Source organism: Sesamum indicum, linkage group LG8 (genome assembly GCF_026168435.1).
Source record: "Sesamum indicum cultivar Baizhima isolate 11 linkage group LG8, ASM2616843v1, whole genome shotgun sequence".
Taxonomy (NCBI): domain Eukaryota; kingdom Viridiplantae; phylum Streptophyta; class Magnoliopsida; order Lamiales; family Pedaliaceae; genus Sesamum; species Sesamum indicum.
This window is the reverse complement of record NC_142664.1, coordinates 28422280-28435855: the sequence shown is the minus strand read 5'-3', so window position 1 is coordinate 28435855 and position 13576 is coordinate 28422280. Positions and strand designations below refer to the sequence as shown.

The 13576-nt window shown below is 35.9% G+C and overlaps 3 protein-coding genes across 34 annotated transcripts; all 3 read right to left on the bottom strand.

The window, feature by feature from the left end:
- Window positions 1-1584: 1584 nt before the first annotated feature.
- On the bottom strand, window positions 1585-8501 carry LOC105169214 (RNA-binding CRS1 / YhbY (CRM) domain protein). 32 transcript variants are annotated; one of them, XM_088883666.1, is made up of 11 exons: window positions 7930-8501; window positions 6904-7375; window positions 6374-6775; window positions 5856-6033; window positions 4925-5178; window positions 4751-4835; window positions 4383-4494; window positions 3875-4058; window positions 2851-2985; window positions 2680-2765; window positions 1585-1995 (listed from the first exon to the last, which is right to left on the bottom strand). In XM_088883666.1, exons 1-4 carry the CDS (start codon window positions 8001-8003, stop codon window positions 5905-5907), a joined length of 1077 nt encoding a protein of 358 aa, XP_088739792.1. In that variant the 5' UTR covers window positions 8004-8501; the 3' UTR covers window positions 1585-1995; window positions 2680-2765; window positions 2851-2985; window positions 3875-4058; window positions 4383-4494; window positions 4751-4835; window positions 4925-5178; window positions 5856-5904. The 32 variants fall into 32 exon arrangements, with proteins under 32 accessions (XP_088739792.1, XP_088739790.1, XP_088739791.1 ...); XM_088883664.1 differs by having other exon boundaries at window positions 4946-5178; XM_088883665.1 differs by lacking the exon at window positions 4383-4494.
- Window positions 8502-8643: 142 nt separating this feature from the next.
- On the bottom strand, window positions 8644-9347 carry LOC105169213 (early nodulin-93). The gene is made up of 3 exons (XM_011089558.3): window positions 9162-9347; window positions 9018-9079; window positions 8644-8932 (listed from the first exon to the last, which is right to left on the bottom strand). The coding sequence occupies exons 1-3, from the start codon at window positions 9253-9255 to the stop codon at window positions 8771-8773; spliced, it is 318 nt and encodes a 105-aa protein (XP_011087860.1). The 5' UTR covers window positions 9256-9347; the 3' UTR covers window positions 8644-8770.
- A 1524-nt stretch (window positions 9348-10871) lies between these two features.
- On the bottom strand, window positions 10872-13273 carry LOC105169212 (pollen receptor-like kinase 4). Its single transcript, XM_011089557.3, has 2 exons — window positions 11804-13273; window positions 10872-11712 (listed from the first exon to the last, which is right to left on the bottom strand). The coding sequence occupies exons 1-2, from the start codon at window positions 13221-13223 to the stop codon at window positions 11030-11032; spliced, it is 2103 nt and encodes a 700-aa protein (XP_011087859.2). The 5' UTR covers window positions 13224-13273; the 3' UTR covers window positions 10872-11029.
- Window positions 13274-13576: the final 303 nt, after the last annotated feature.

The following is a 13576-nucleotide window of genomic DNA, read 5'->3' as shown; positions in this document are numbered from 1 at the left end:
AATTTGCTTTTGCCTCACAAATGGGTTCATTCGTTAATAAAAAACTATTAAATTTACTGATATTAACAAAAAAAATTGAATAAAAAATGACGCTTGTCCTCGAATGAATTATTATTGACTTATTGTAGGTCAATTTTTTCCTGAACAAACTACCCTTATAACGATAAAAATATAACTCCTCACATGCATTAATATGCGAAGACGTACGAGAGTAATTTGATCATAAAATGATTTATTCAATCTACAATAAATCAACTGGGGATATATTCAATTTTTTTTATTAATATAAAAAAATTTAATGAGTTTTGACTAATATAAATACTTATTTGTTAGACGAAAGCAAATTTTAGGAGTGTTGGATGTAATTTTTCAAAGCATTAGAAGATATACATGTAATTACACCAAATATTATGAGTGAAGAGTGTAATAATTCTTTTAATAAACAGTTTACCCTTTAAATTATTAGAAAGATTTTGAATTATCTTTTTATCGTATATGTGATGAGTGAGAGAGTTGGGAAAACGTGAATTTAGAGTCTGAATTTGTTCATTAAAAAATGATATGGTTTCATCCACATGGATAATGACATGTTTATTTAACAGTTAATAAGATGTGGATTGACAGTAATTATTCATACCATACATACATGACTAATAAGCATAAGCAAAGCATCATTTGACCACATCAATCCACCTACACCCTTCATACCCTTCCTTTGCTTTGCTTCACAGTTCACACTACCTATTATTATTATTATTATTATTATTATTACAGGCCTCAATTTTACTCTCTCTGTGTGTGTCCAAATTTGATTTTGAATGTTGAGATTCATTCAGAAGTTGGTGCTCTTTTTACCCAATGGGCATTATTTGGTGGTGGTGGTGATGGGTGTCAGAAAGCAACCGGGTTCGGACCCCCCCCCCCCCCCCTCGCTTTCTGTATCCTCCTCCTCTTGTCCTGTCATAACTCATTGCAACAACACAAATCTCATCCTCATCATCATATTCCAACTTCCCTTTTCCCATTGAGTTTGAGTCTTTGCTGTTATTTAAGATTGTCCGAATTTTTATTTTGCAAAATGATGCTCACACCAAAGATCTATATACGAGAGAAAATGCATCAACAAGACTCCACTTTTCACACATTTCTGTACCAATCAGAAAAAATCTTGCTCAAACTCACCCCAACATCACTTTTACTTTGCATTTAAATTAATACATCCAAACAAGTTCGTTTTAGGAGCCAATTTTGTCTGTTTTCAGAAAATTACATATATCGTTTGGCCTTACGCATTTCTAAATCAAAGCATGTCTCATTGAATAATTGAAAACACTTGAAAAAGTATAATATTTTGTTATGATTAATTATCATGATTAAAAAATAATGAAAAAAAAATATAGCACATGTCCGACATTAGCCATTTTGCAAGTGATGCCAAAAAGTTTGTCGTACCATAACTAAAAATTATGATAAATATTAATTTAAAATGACAAATACTAAAAATTTTTTGCATTAATTTTGTTTGCCCAATATTAATTAATCATAATTATAAACCAGAGTCATTCATAATGTCAGAACAATGCGTTCGGCTTAACCCATTTCAGCTTACATTTCCTATTTATATAGGATTTTATTTAGTTATTAGTAGTGTGATATCAAATTTTAATAATACAAAAAAACAGAATATATATCTAGAAAAGTAAAAGGAAAAGATCAGCAAGAATTTCTTGAGCAATGGGTTACTGTAGGGGAACATTGAAAAAAACAAACCCCTCAAATATTTCTTCTCCCTTGAAGAAAGGGAAGAGGGGATAGGAGGAGGACACGTGGCGTAAGCAGATTGCAGAATGAGGGAGGGGTCCATCTCATCTGAGGGACAGTGGAAGCGTCTAGTTGATGTATCGAAAGGAGACAGAGATTTGGTATATCTTGTACCTCAGCTTTTCTGAGAATTGAGGAGGGAGTGAGTGAGTGAGGTGGTCTGCTGCTCTGCTGCTGCATCAATGTAAAGGGGAAATCAGTGCGTGCATCTATCTATGTATGTAATAATAAATAAAATGTACTTGGAATTACATGTACTTTACTACTCCCAAATCCCATAATTCTTTCCTATCTATTAACTGTCCACACCCACAGCAGCCATTCCCAACTCACATAAATAACTATCTTGCTCGAATCAAACAGTATGATATGTACTTGTTTATGATGTACACTGTATTGCTCTACCTGATGCCCCGGATCATCACACATGTTTTCTAAAAAAAGAAATAAGTTTTCCGCAAATTTATTGATGAATTACTTTTTGGACAAAAAACAAAAATCATTACGAATATTTAAAGGTATAGAATACTTCTCAGTTTTACATTATACTTTAATATATTACCACTTCAAGACCCATTTCCTATCTTAGTTCAAGGGTGAATTATTTTATCTACCCGCTAGAAAAAAGGTTTTCCCCCCAGTTTGTTATTTCTTTCTTGTAAATAATCCAAAAATTTTGAGCCCTTTCAATGGAAAAGAAAAAAATAACTCAATATCAAGACTGGCACTTCATGAAGTTTGCGCGGAGGAAAATAATCAGGTAGGTGAAGCAGAAAGCAAATAGCACCACAAGTTTACCAGGTTAAGCATATAGAAAGGGGATCTTGATATATCAGCTCATTTTCTATGATCTCATACCTTGGTTAAGTAATCAGCCTGAATCAAGATAATGTTAGGGTGTCGATATGGGAATCAGCAGCAAGAGGGCAAACCCGATGATGATTCTGCAGGATGAAAGTTCGATCAGATTTCTTTCAATATCAGTTACAGATAAGAAAATTCAACTTAGCATTGATTGAGTATTGGAACCTTGAAAATTCTATTGAACTATGAACAAGATTTCCAACTCCTCTTTGCGCAATTATTGGCAGTCCAAAGATCAATCTCTCAAATTCTGAGAAGAAATATTTGACCTCGCCCAGCCTATATTGCAGAGATAAAATCCTGCAAAAGAATTCAAGTTCTTCCTAAATGTGATTCCATAGAACTACTTTTATATGGTAATTCTCACAACTGCTAGAATGGAACCAGGCTCAAACATTACTAGTGTAACATCCTCAGATCCTAACACATAATTATCAATTATTAGCATAATATGGGTAAGTGGTGTGATGATGTATATAATATTTTGGGTTTGAGTAGAAATTTATTTGATATAATAAGTTCTTGGAGATGAGTAAAAAGTTGAATAATAGTAGAGCCTTAATATAATATATAGATATAGAAGTACATAATTGTTATATATATATATAGGACACGAGAACAATGTTCAGGATTGTGCACATCACTCTACTATTTAAATAGTTGGGGAAAGTGAGATAGTATGGTTAATTGATATATATATATATATATATATATATGTATCTACTTATTTATCTGTGAACTTGATCAGAAATTGTCATGTGCTTAACTGAATTATATGGTTGTCTCGTGAAATAGTTGTTATATGTTTTATATATAGTTGTGTGATATATATGGTGAATAAAGTTGAATTATGGAGATGATTGTGACATGCTTCTAATTGATTGATTTCGTTGTTGAATGAAATTGAATGATGGAGTTGTTGTAAATAATTTTGACATATTTCTATTTGATGCTTAACTGGAGTTAAATTATAAAGTAGTCATTGTGCAAATGATACACTGAGATTTGTGTCGAATGGAGTTGAATTATGGAGTTGTTAAAACATGAATGGATTATTGATATGAACAAATGGCTTACCTAATCTAAGGCATATTCAATGGTTTACGATGATGTGATGTGATTGATGACGAGCTATGTGCTGTCATGATGATGCGGTATATGATATGAGAAAAATGAATATATAGGGTACCGGGGTATTCAGTGTAGCGAAGAATATCCTGTGTTGTTAGCTACAGATCGGGGTGGTATGAGGGTGCCATGTTCGGAGTGATGTCCTGTGTTGGGATTGCTACACACTTGGCGAGTGTGGGAATATCACATACGATGGGTACATTGTGTTGTTGATTGTATGATATTGATTCAGATAATCAGAGCTGGCAAAACCATTGAATATGATTCAGTTAGGCTAAGCGGAGCCCAAAGGAGATAATTAATAATTAGGAGAATTAAACTTTAATGATGTATAAATCATGTTGTGGATAGTGTTTGATTCTAATATTGATTTCGTTTGACTATTGGCATTATTACTTCGTGATTTCATGAAATAGTGTGACAAGTAGTATCCATTGATTGGTGTTATTGAAATTGCAACTTCGTGACTATAAAAAGACTATTGGTTGATTGTGGTCGTGGAATGAAATTGGGTTTATACGTGCCTATATGTGTATATATATATAGGCTAATGAGCTATTACTTACTGAGTTGGCAACTCATAAAATTTGCAATGTTTTTTCTTCAGGAGATTGATCATAAGGCAATTGTCAGCTGTATAGGTGGATCAGCATTGTCATCTTAAGTCGGGAGCTCTAGCTTCATAGATACAATAATGTCATACCAAAAATTTGTTTTAGTATTTTATTCATTTGAGATTTTTATAAATATTGATGAAAGATGAGTTACCTAATCGGGATGAATTTTATGAAAATTGAATGTGATTATGGAAGGGGTGTCACAACTAGACATGATGAAATCCAAACTGATATCATACAATGGCCCAACAGAGTATAAAATTCTCAAGCATGAAAGAAAATATTATTATGTATTCCAATTTTATTTGCCGACGTACCAGTATCAGAAGCCTCAAGACTTTGGAGCTGATGGTGGGTCGCAAAACAGAGAAGAGGCTCTTTCATACTCCATGGCACTGAATCCTGTTGAAAAAGTAATAACTAGATCAGAACCTGTTTGCTAGAAAACAAGAGATGCTTGCTGCTATAAACAAGATTAGTTGATGAGCCACTTGATATGGTGAAACACGAACATAGATTGCATTGAGCCGCTTTTGGTGACTGAAGTAAACCGTGTTTCTCCTTATTGCAGCATCCTACAACAGGAAGCTTCATAGTCTTTATTGTCCATTTTACTTTGCCAGTAAGTCCTCACCAAAACTTTAAGCAAACCACTCCAGACAACTATTTCGCACTATAGGGACTCTTCATTTATGTCCTGTGATCAATATTTATACACTTTTCCAAATCTGGAAATGTGGAGATGCTGGGCAAACAGACCAAGCATTAGGGAGATCAACATTGATGACTTTGAAAGGCATTATTTGTATCATATTAACAGCAAAGTGTGACAGTACTGGAACTCAGGTCCACTTTAATACAAGACAAAGAAATTGCTGAATTTAAGAAGATGTGAAGTGAGATATGACTCATAGTAAAAAGTAGCAATTAAAAGTACAAGGATGACATTTTTGCTTTTATTTTACTCTATTGTCTCAGTTTTCCTGTTCCTCCAACATAATTATAGTAAAGAGCATCGTTCTGACTCTCCAATTTAATATGTTTGCCATGCATGTACAATTGTAGAAGAGAAACCCGGTTTGCTTGTGTTTTCATTTTCAGTGAAAAAGATGCTTTTTCAATTTTGTATAGGTTCTCATATGAAATGAGAATGTGTTTGGATTAGTTAATGAGATTATATTTTAGATTGAACTGTAGTGTCAAATCAATATATTTTCAATGGAAATACATATAAAGAAACATGTTTTCACTTTAATTATTGTTTCAAAAACTAAAAACTGAAAATTGCTCTGTTTCAAAATAAGGCGAACGATAATCTAACAACTGCAAACCTGAAGTAGTATGAAAGAAGAAAAACATAATTGTAAAGCATAAATATCAATCAACTTACAGATAACATCAGTCAAATGCTCACATACTTACAAAAAATGCACAATGCAGAAGATAAGCAGCAGTATCCCTTTTGACTCCTCTATGTCAGATTTTCTCTTTTTTTATACCGAACGATATATTCATGATATTCTTCCAGTTCATTCTCCAACTTCTCAATAAACATACTAGTATGCTCTAAGGACTGCTCATATCGATATTTTTCCAGAGCCTGCAATTAGAACAAATGTCTGAATCATATAAAGGAAAATTCAATCACAAAATGTCTTAAATAAACACATGGACCATTAAATTATCATCAGATTTGTCATTTCAATATGGTTTTTGTTACAACTATTCTTGCTCTTTTGAAACATACCAATGAGAATTTTTTCAGGATCTGAGGATTCAGGGTCATGTTCAACTTAGATTAAAACTAATATTACGACTCATCTTATATATTTATATCATAAAAGTTGTGGCCAGATACGCAAGATCTGAGCTGAACATCCTAATTAGAATACCGTACACATAAATTGGGAGACGCATTATCAATCAAGACCAGTTCATACCTTTGCTTTGGATAGAGTATCAGGAGGTAACATAACATCTGGTTGAACATAATTCTTCCCCCGGTAGAATATTATTGTATTATTTGGCTTTATGTCGATAATAATGCCTTTGCTCAGCCTAGCAAGTTCCTCAGCATATTGATGCACTTGCCCAGGTTTGCAAGGTTTGCAAATGACTTTTACAGTCTCGTGTTTCTTCCAATGAAGATGCATATTAAGAACAACACCCCCAAATACTCCCCGTCTTCCAACTGGAACATAATGTTTCTTTTTCTCACCAGTACGCTTTAGATAAAACCTTTCCTCTTCAGTCAATATTTCAGGATCATAGGTTTCAGGTGGCGCTTTAGGCACCTCATATTTCCTCAGTTTCTCAATCAGCCATGCTTCTTTTCTTTTGGCCTGAGAGAAATACAAATTACAAATCATGAAAAAATGGAAAACGATAACAAGTATCAACATTAAGCATTAGAGAAAACCAGCAGCACAAAGAAGGTGAAGGTGACTTTCGTGAAGCGCTGTCTGCTAACCTTTTCAAGCTTGTATCTTATTCTAACTTCAGGATTTGGGGAATTCATTTTCTTCTTTGCTTTCAACCGATAAAACCTAAGTTCATTTAGCTTTGCCTTTCTTGAAATGTTGTCCTTTTTCACAGTTTTCTTTGCTTTCTTTAAAGACCCTCCTTCACCACTCTGATCACCAATGTCGAATCTGATAACATCTTCATCTGTCTTCAGCTCAATAGATGCATTAGTTGTGTCTCTAGCATATCCCCTTGGTGTAGAAATATTCCGAGGTGCAAAAATACATGAACTTTTAACAGACATCGCATTCACCAAACTACAGCCATATGACAACTGCGGAAGAAATTGCTCCAAATGATGCTTTCTCTGGCTTCCATACCCAAAACGACTCATGAAACGCATAAGCAATGTGGCTTCAGCTGACCAAGCTGAAGTTGAAATCCTTCTTATTAGCCATTCAAAACGAAGCAGACACTCCCTGCATGAGATACCAAGATCCATCACTACATTCTAATCACATTAACAGTCTAACCGAAGACCCTTGATTTTATATTAACAAATAACCAAAGGAATAAATCATGCAGTTAGCATAACAAAAATAGGAATAAGCCACTCAAAGGAATTCATATAAAACAGGCATAACCAGCTCTAACTTGAGAGCACCAAGAACATGCCTAATGGCACATGGCCTACACTCTGTTCGTTTAACAACCACAAATTCCTTTTAGCCACGAATATAAACTAATAATCGGATTTACTAACATGTAAATCCAGAGTACTTGGAGATGAAAGGACACAAGATGATAATTAAGGGAACTAAAAGAGAAACGAATCAAACAGGAAGTCCCCTTATATATGCATTCCAACTCCAAAGCTCCAGTTCTAAACCGCGATTATGCTATGGCAATTAAGCCAAACTCCTCTCGTTGTGTCAATAAATCATACAGAACACATGACTGAGATGAAACTGGGGATATACATCCGCGCGCGCGCGCGCGCGCGCGCGCACACACACACAGAGAGAATGATAACCTTCTGGTAATAGCGTTGATAGGGGTGTTGGTGAAGATGATAGTTGAGAATCCGGAAACTGAAGCAGTGCGCATCTTTGACCTGGCTTGGCTTCCTTTTTCCGGCTAGCACCTTGGGAATTTCTGAAGGATCATTTAATTATGCGGGCTACTTGGATTTGACCCATTTGTTGTCGGGCGATAAATGAGAATTGGATCGGGCCCTGACCCATGGGCTATCGATTCAATCGGGTATTGTATCTGGAACAAAATCACAAATGATGGATTTGTAAACCTGGTCTCGGCTGAATTAAATTGAATTTGTTCCGCATAATTAGCAACTTCTTTGATAGTTTAATGTTCTTCACTTAGTTTTGCAGACAAACTTGTAATAAAAATACATCATTCTTCAGCATCTGGTGTAGTTAATATTAATTTTGTATTTAAATTAATTCGTCAAATAATTTCCATTTTATGCAAATGTAACCACTACTGATTTATACTATTGATTCAGCGAAAATTAAACTATACAATACATAGAATACATGAATGAGTTTTGACGAAACATTTAATTATATATTATTATTAAAATTAATAAAGCAATTTTTATGAATATTATTAATATTTCAAATTATAAAGTTGAATTGAAATAGTTGCATCTACGTACACCAATCATGTACGTATGTATGTCTTTGCTTGTATTGTACTGAAATTTACATTTATCAAAAAAAAGAAATAGAGTAAATTTATAATTATTATTTTGCATGCAGAATGGTTGATGAGGATTAAAAGGTTACATATATAGTAATCGCTCCTTTCAAAAAGAAGAAGATGATATGATAACAAACAAATATCTGAAACTACTAAAAATCTGGGGAGTTGAAGGAGTTGCGACGTGCGGTTGCGAGGACAGTCTTATCAGCCACTATGAAATACGCCATTCCCGCCACCGTCGATATGATCAAAGCCTGTGCTGTCGGATTCAGGTTCGCTTTTGCCCATGGCACCATTCTTACACTTGCCAACTGCAATATTTTATCTTTATTTTTTAAATTAAATACTTCAACAACAAAAACCCCATAAGAATTCAGACCCAAAAAATAAACATACAGTTGGGATTGCAGTAGCAATAGTGGCAACAACTGCTGCCTTAGCTCCTGCCACAACACCCTCTGCAATCAAAACCACCCAATTTTAAGCACTGCGGGAGTGATATGAAGCAAAAACAAGTGGCAGATAGATAGACAGAGATACCATGAGAACAACGTTTGGCGAGGGCGAGCTTTTGGTCGAGAGAAACCAAAGTAGACCTCTCCAGAGGGGATTCACCTACATTTCTTCTGCCCATCTTTACTTGCTTCTGTTGTCTGAATTTGAAACACTAGTATGTATGTATGTATGTATATGAAGACGTTGTTGTTATGAATGAATTGAGTGAATAATTGGTATTTATAGAGGCCTGGAATTGCAGGTGCTGTTGGGTTTGATGGTTTTCACTTCCATTCCAACGTCCCATCCCTCCAGTGTCTCTTGTTTTTTCTTTGTGCTGTGGTCGGTCGCCTCATTCCCACATAGATTCCCATTTCTCATCACCCTCACTACTCACCTTCTCATTTTTCTTTATTCCTGCTTCAGTTTTCTAGGTAACTAGTACTAGTGGTATCCCAAATTCTAGTTCCATCCTCTGTTTTTGTTATGTCTCAATTAAATATAAAGTAAATATATTATATTTATTGGGTATTTAGTATACAGTTTAAAAAAATGATTAATTATTTAATAAATATATTTTATTTATTATGTGATCGATTTAATTTAATTAAATGCGTCGATCATTTAAAAATTAGGAAAACTCTTCCTAAGAGAAACAATGCATATTAGTGGTCGGTTTTCTCTCAACTTTTCTATTGTAATGAATAGCAATTCCAAGTACACTTTTTCCGCATATAAGAACATATATTAAATAATAATATTAAAAGGTCGTGTCATGTGAGAGTATCTAAGATCTAAGAATATAAATAATTAATACCTAAAAAAATATTAGTAAAAATCAAAATCTAAGATTTACTTCAATCTTATCCATTGTTTTTTTTTTCGATAATGGAAAAATAGGAGGGAAACCCGCAAATCTATCAGAAAAAAATTTCTAATATAATTCATAAAAAAAATATTAGTACTTGTAAGAAACAAAAATTTTAATTATTTTAAATATATATACAAATCAAAACATACGTATAGTTGGATTAAAATTTTAATTTAAATTCACAATATTATGGGAGACACAAAGATCCATAAAAGTGGGGTTATTTCCATTTATTTAGTGAGTGAGAGGTAGAATTAGACAATAATTTAGAGCCAGTGGTTTGGAGAAATCCAGGTTGAAATAAATTCCCAAAACCATGGGTGTGGGGGACCCATTAATTATTCATCTGGATTTGGACTTATGCACCACTACTTCAGTCTTCAGTCCATTGGATTTCAACACATGTTACGCAAGTACACTCTTTTTTTTTTTATCCATTGGCTACTCCGTACGGTGCACGAATAATACCCCATTATTCATATTAATATTTTGTAATACAAAATAATTTATCAATTATATGTACGTACGTATTTACGTATAAATACGTATTTTTATTTTATGTATATTGTAAGATTTACAGAAAAAGAATAATAATAATAATAATAATAATAATAATAACACCATTCTTTGAGTTGTTTTTGCTAAACTTTTAATATACCCTGATTCTGAGAAAATTGAATTTTATTTTATGTGGGTGTTCAATTCGAGGTGGGGCGCTGTGTCGAGATTTTTGGCATGTATTAGTACAGATATATTTTCAAGACAATATAATTAATAAATGTTGAGTTTTTAATTAGTACTTAATTATAATCTAGATTTAATCTCAATTTATCCTAATTCCCATTTATTTCATACAACAACGTAAATGAGGATTTAGTAGTAAACAAAATTTAAAGGACTATAATTATTTTTTTAATACAAATAAAAGCATGAGAAATTAAATTTAATGAGAGTTAAACTAAAAGGACTGAAATTAAATTAGTGGCAAAGACGAGGGACCAAAATGGAATTATGCTCCCGCCATATATTAGACCTTCAAAAATCATCTCCGATCATCTGCAATTGCCGCTGACGCCGTCGCAGATAACGATTCATCCGTCACTGATGGATCCAACGACGAATACGAGAACTCCTCGTCCTCTGAATCAACCGCAACCTTCACCTCCTCCACCTCCGCCACCACCTGGCTAATCTCCGGCCGCTTCTCCGCTGACTTCTCGCAGCATCTCATCGCGATCTTCATCAGCCTCAGCATCCCCTGGTTCGCCCCCCTCTGCACCGCGATTTCAGGATCAAATATCTCCGCCGTCCACTCCTCTCTCACCGCACGGTGGACCCATCCGCTGAGGTCCACGCCGTTGGTTCCAGGCGGTGCGGAATGCGCCGGAATTCTCCCCGTCAAAAGCTCGAGAAGCAGGCTGCCGTAGCTCCAGACGTCGGATTTTTTCGAGATTCTTTTGTGGGATTGGTACTCGGGGGTTTTGAAGGAGACCATGCGCTGGGCGGCGATGGGGAGAGCGATGAGGGAGGATAGGCCGTAGTCGGTGACAAGGACTTCGTCGTTCTCGTCTAGGAGAACATTGGAGGATTTGAGGTTGCCGTGGGGAGCGGTGGTTTGTGATCGGGTGCTGAGGTGTAGGTGCTCCAGGGCTCTTGCCACGCCGCGAGCGACGGCGAGCCGCGAGCTCCACCGGAAGGGGACTCTGTTCCGTGTTCCTCTTCCTCCTGATGTTTAGGGCAAACCGTAAGCATTTTTGGCTGATTCGGGTATCGAGAAAAAATTTGTGAAAGTACATGGGAATCAAAACAAGATTACCGTGCAGTCGATTGTAGATATTTCCATGGGCTGCAAATCTGTACAGGAAGAGCTTCTCATCCTTGGAGTAGAAATAGCCAAGAAGAGGCATTAAATTTGGGTGCTTCTGATCAGCAATCGCTCTGATTTGTCTCGTAAATTCTTCACTGCTCAAAGGCTTCAAGTCCTTTAGGCGTTTCACAACCACAACTGGCCCAACGTCCAGCATGGCCTTGTAGCAATTCCCAAAGTTTCCGTGGCCTAATCCTTCAGCCGATGCTTTCAACAGATCGTCTAGCTCGAATCTTGGTCCGTTGTTCTCCACGAAAATGAGCTTTCCCATTTCGATTTCGCGGTTTCTCTTTTCCATGGCTCGGTCCACGATTGTGCTGTCGTGCTCTTCATCTTTAGGCAAGAGGTTTTTGGCCTTCATCTCTGCTTTGAGCTTCTTGTATTTCTTGTAGTATATGATGAAGAGGAACATAAGTACTACCAGCACAATCACATTAACCACCACTAGAATGGTTCCGAAGGGTGGACCGTCGCCTTTGATGCCCAAGTTTTCACTTTTGGATTGAGATAAAGCAATTGTGGTATTGCACAATGATCGAGTTGGAGGACCACATAGCTTTTCGTTACCAAGATAAGAAGAAAGGCCAAAAGATTGAAGGGTTTTGGTTTCTGGTATTGGCCCTGATAGATTGTTTTGAGACACATTAAATGTTTTTAAACTGGATTGGTTGAATCCTGGAATTGGACCTGTTAAATTGTTCTCCTGAAGCAGGAGTGATTCAAGGGAATGAAGATAGAGAAGAGATGATGGGATCTGGTCCTGAAATTTGTTGTCAGATAAGTCGATCTTTCTCAACTTGGGATTATTAGCAAAGTCCATCAGATTCCCAGATACTGAATTGTTCTTGAAGCTGAGAAGTGATAATTCAGTAAGATTGGCTAATGCATCTGTCTTGATTTCTCCACTGATCCCCATGCTCTCCAAGATTATGCCAGTAACTCTGCCGTTGACGCATTGGATGCCATGCCAATAAGGTGCTTCATTCATGTAACACATGATGCCGGTCCAATTCCGATTAAGGAACGAGCTATTGAAGCCCTCCTTGAGAGCCAAAAGAGCATCTCTCTCGCATCCACGGAAGCCACTTGAGTCATCCTCCGCGGCGGTGCGTTCGTGTGGGACCAGAAGGGCCATAACAAGAAGGAAAGTGAAGAAATTGGAGGATCTCATAGCGCAATGGGGTGAATGAGATTGAGCAGAACATGGCAAGAAGAGTGATATAGTAACTGTTAAGGGGGATTTGTAGATATTCCCTTGGGATTCAAGGACAGCTGTGAGTTCAACCTTGTGGAAGTAAAACAAGAAACTTTGGAACAAGCTGAGTTGTGAGTTTTGAGCTGAGTATCCAAGGAAGTAGTATGGCTGCATTGTTTGAACGGCTTCTTTTCTGCTATCCCTTTTAGTTATTTTCTCCCTGTTGTCTACATGGTTTGTGTTATGTGAATTGTTGTCATAAAAATCAATGACTCTTCTTGACTGGGCCTGTTGCCAAAATTACGTAAACATCATGCCCAGTGACATTCGGCATGATCTACTCCGGAACTCAAGTAGTTTTTTTTTTGGTGATAAATAAGAGGCATCGGATTGAAGAGATCGCCATGATATGAATATGAGTGGTTGTGATTCAAAAGTTGGAAGCACATGAAGATGATGTTGAATTTGTATTTATGATATTTGATTTGTTCAAATTATATGTTCTTGAGGTATTTAGATAAAATAAC

What these genes read in the sequence shown, in the direction of transcription:
- LOC105169213 (XM_011089558.3), bottom strand. Translation starts at nt 9,255, where the DNA reads ATGGGCAGAAGAAATGTAGGTGAATCCCCTCTGGAGAGGTCTACTTTG. An exon ending in CGCCAAACGTTGTTCTCATG is followed by an intron (nt 9,080 to 9,161) that starts GTATCTCTGTCT and finishes TTTTGATTGCAG; the next exon opens with AGGGTGTTGTGGCAGGAGCT. An exon ending in TTGCTACTGCAATCCCAACT is followed by an intron (nt 8,933 to 9,017) that starts GTATGTTTATTT and finishes AAAATATTGCAG; the next exon opens with TTGGCAAGTGTAAGAATGGT.
- LOC105169212 (XM_011089557.3), bottom strand. Translation starts at nt 13,223, where the DNA reads ATGCAGCCATACTACTTCCTTGGATACTCAGCTCAAAACTCACAACTC. An exon ending in TATCTACAATCGACTGCACG is followed by an intron (nt 11,713 to 11,803) that starts GTAATCTTGTTT and finishes CCTAAACATCAG; the next exon opens with GAGGAAGAGGAACACGGAAC.
- LOC105169214 (XM_088883649.1), bottom strand. Translation starts at nt 8,003, where the DNA reads ATGCGCACTGCTTCAGTTTCCGGATTCTCAACTATCATCTTCACCAAC. An exon ending in TAAGATACAAGCTTGAAAAG is followed by an intron (nt 6,776 to 6,903) that starts GTTAGCAGACAG and finishes TATTTCTCTCAG; the next exon opens with GCCAAAAGAAAAGAAGCATG. An exon ending in ATACTCTATCCAAAGCAAAG is followed by an intron (nt 6,034 to 6,373) that starts GTATGAACTGGT and finishes TTCTAATTGCAG; the next exon opens with GCTCTGGAAAAATATCGATA.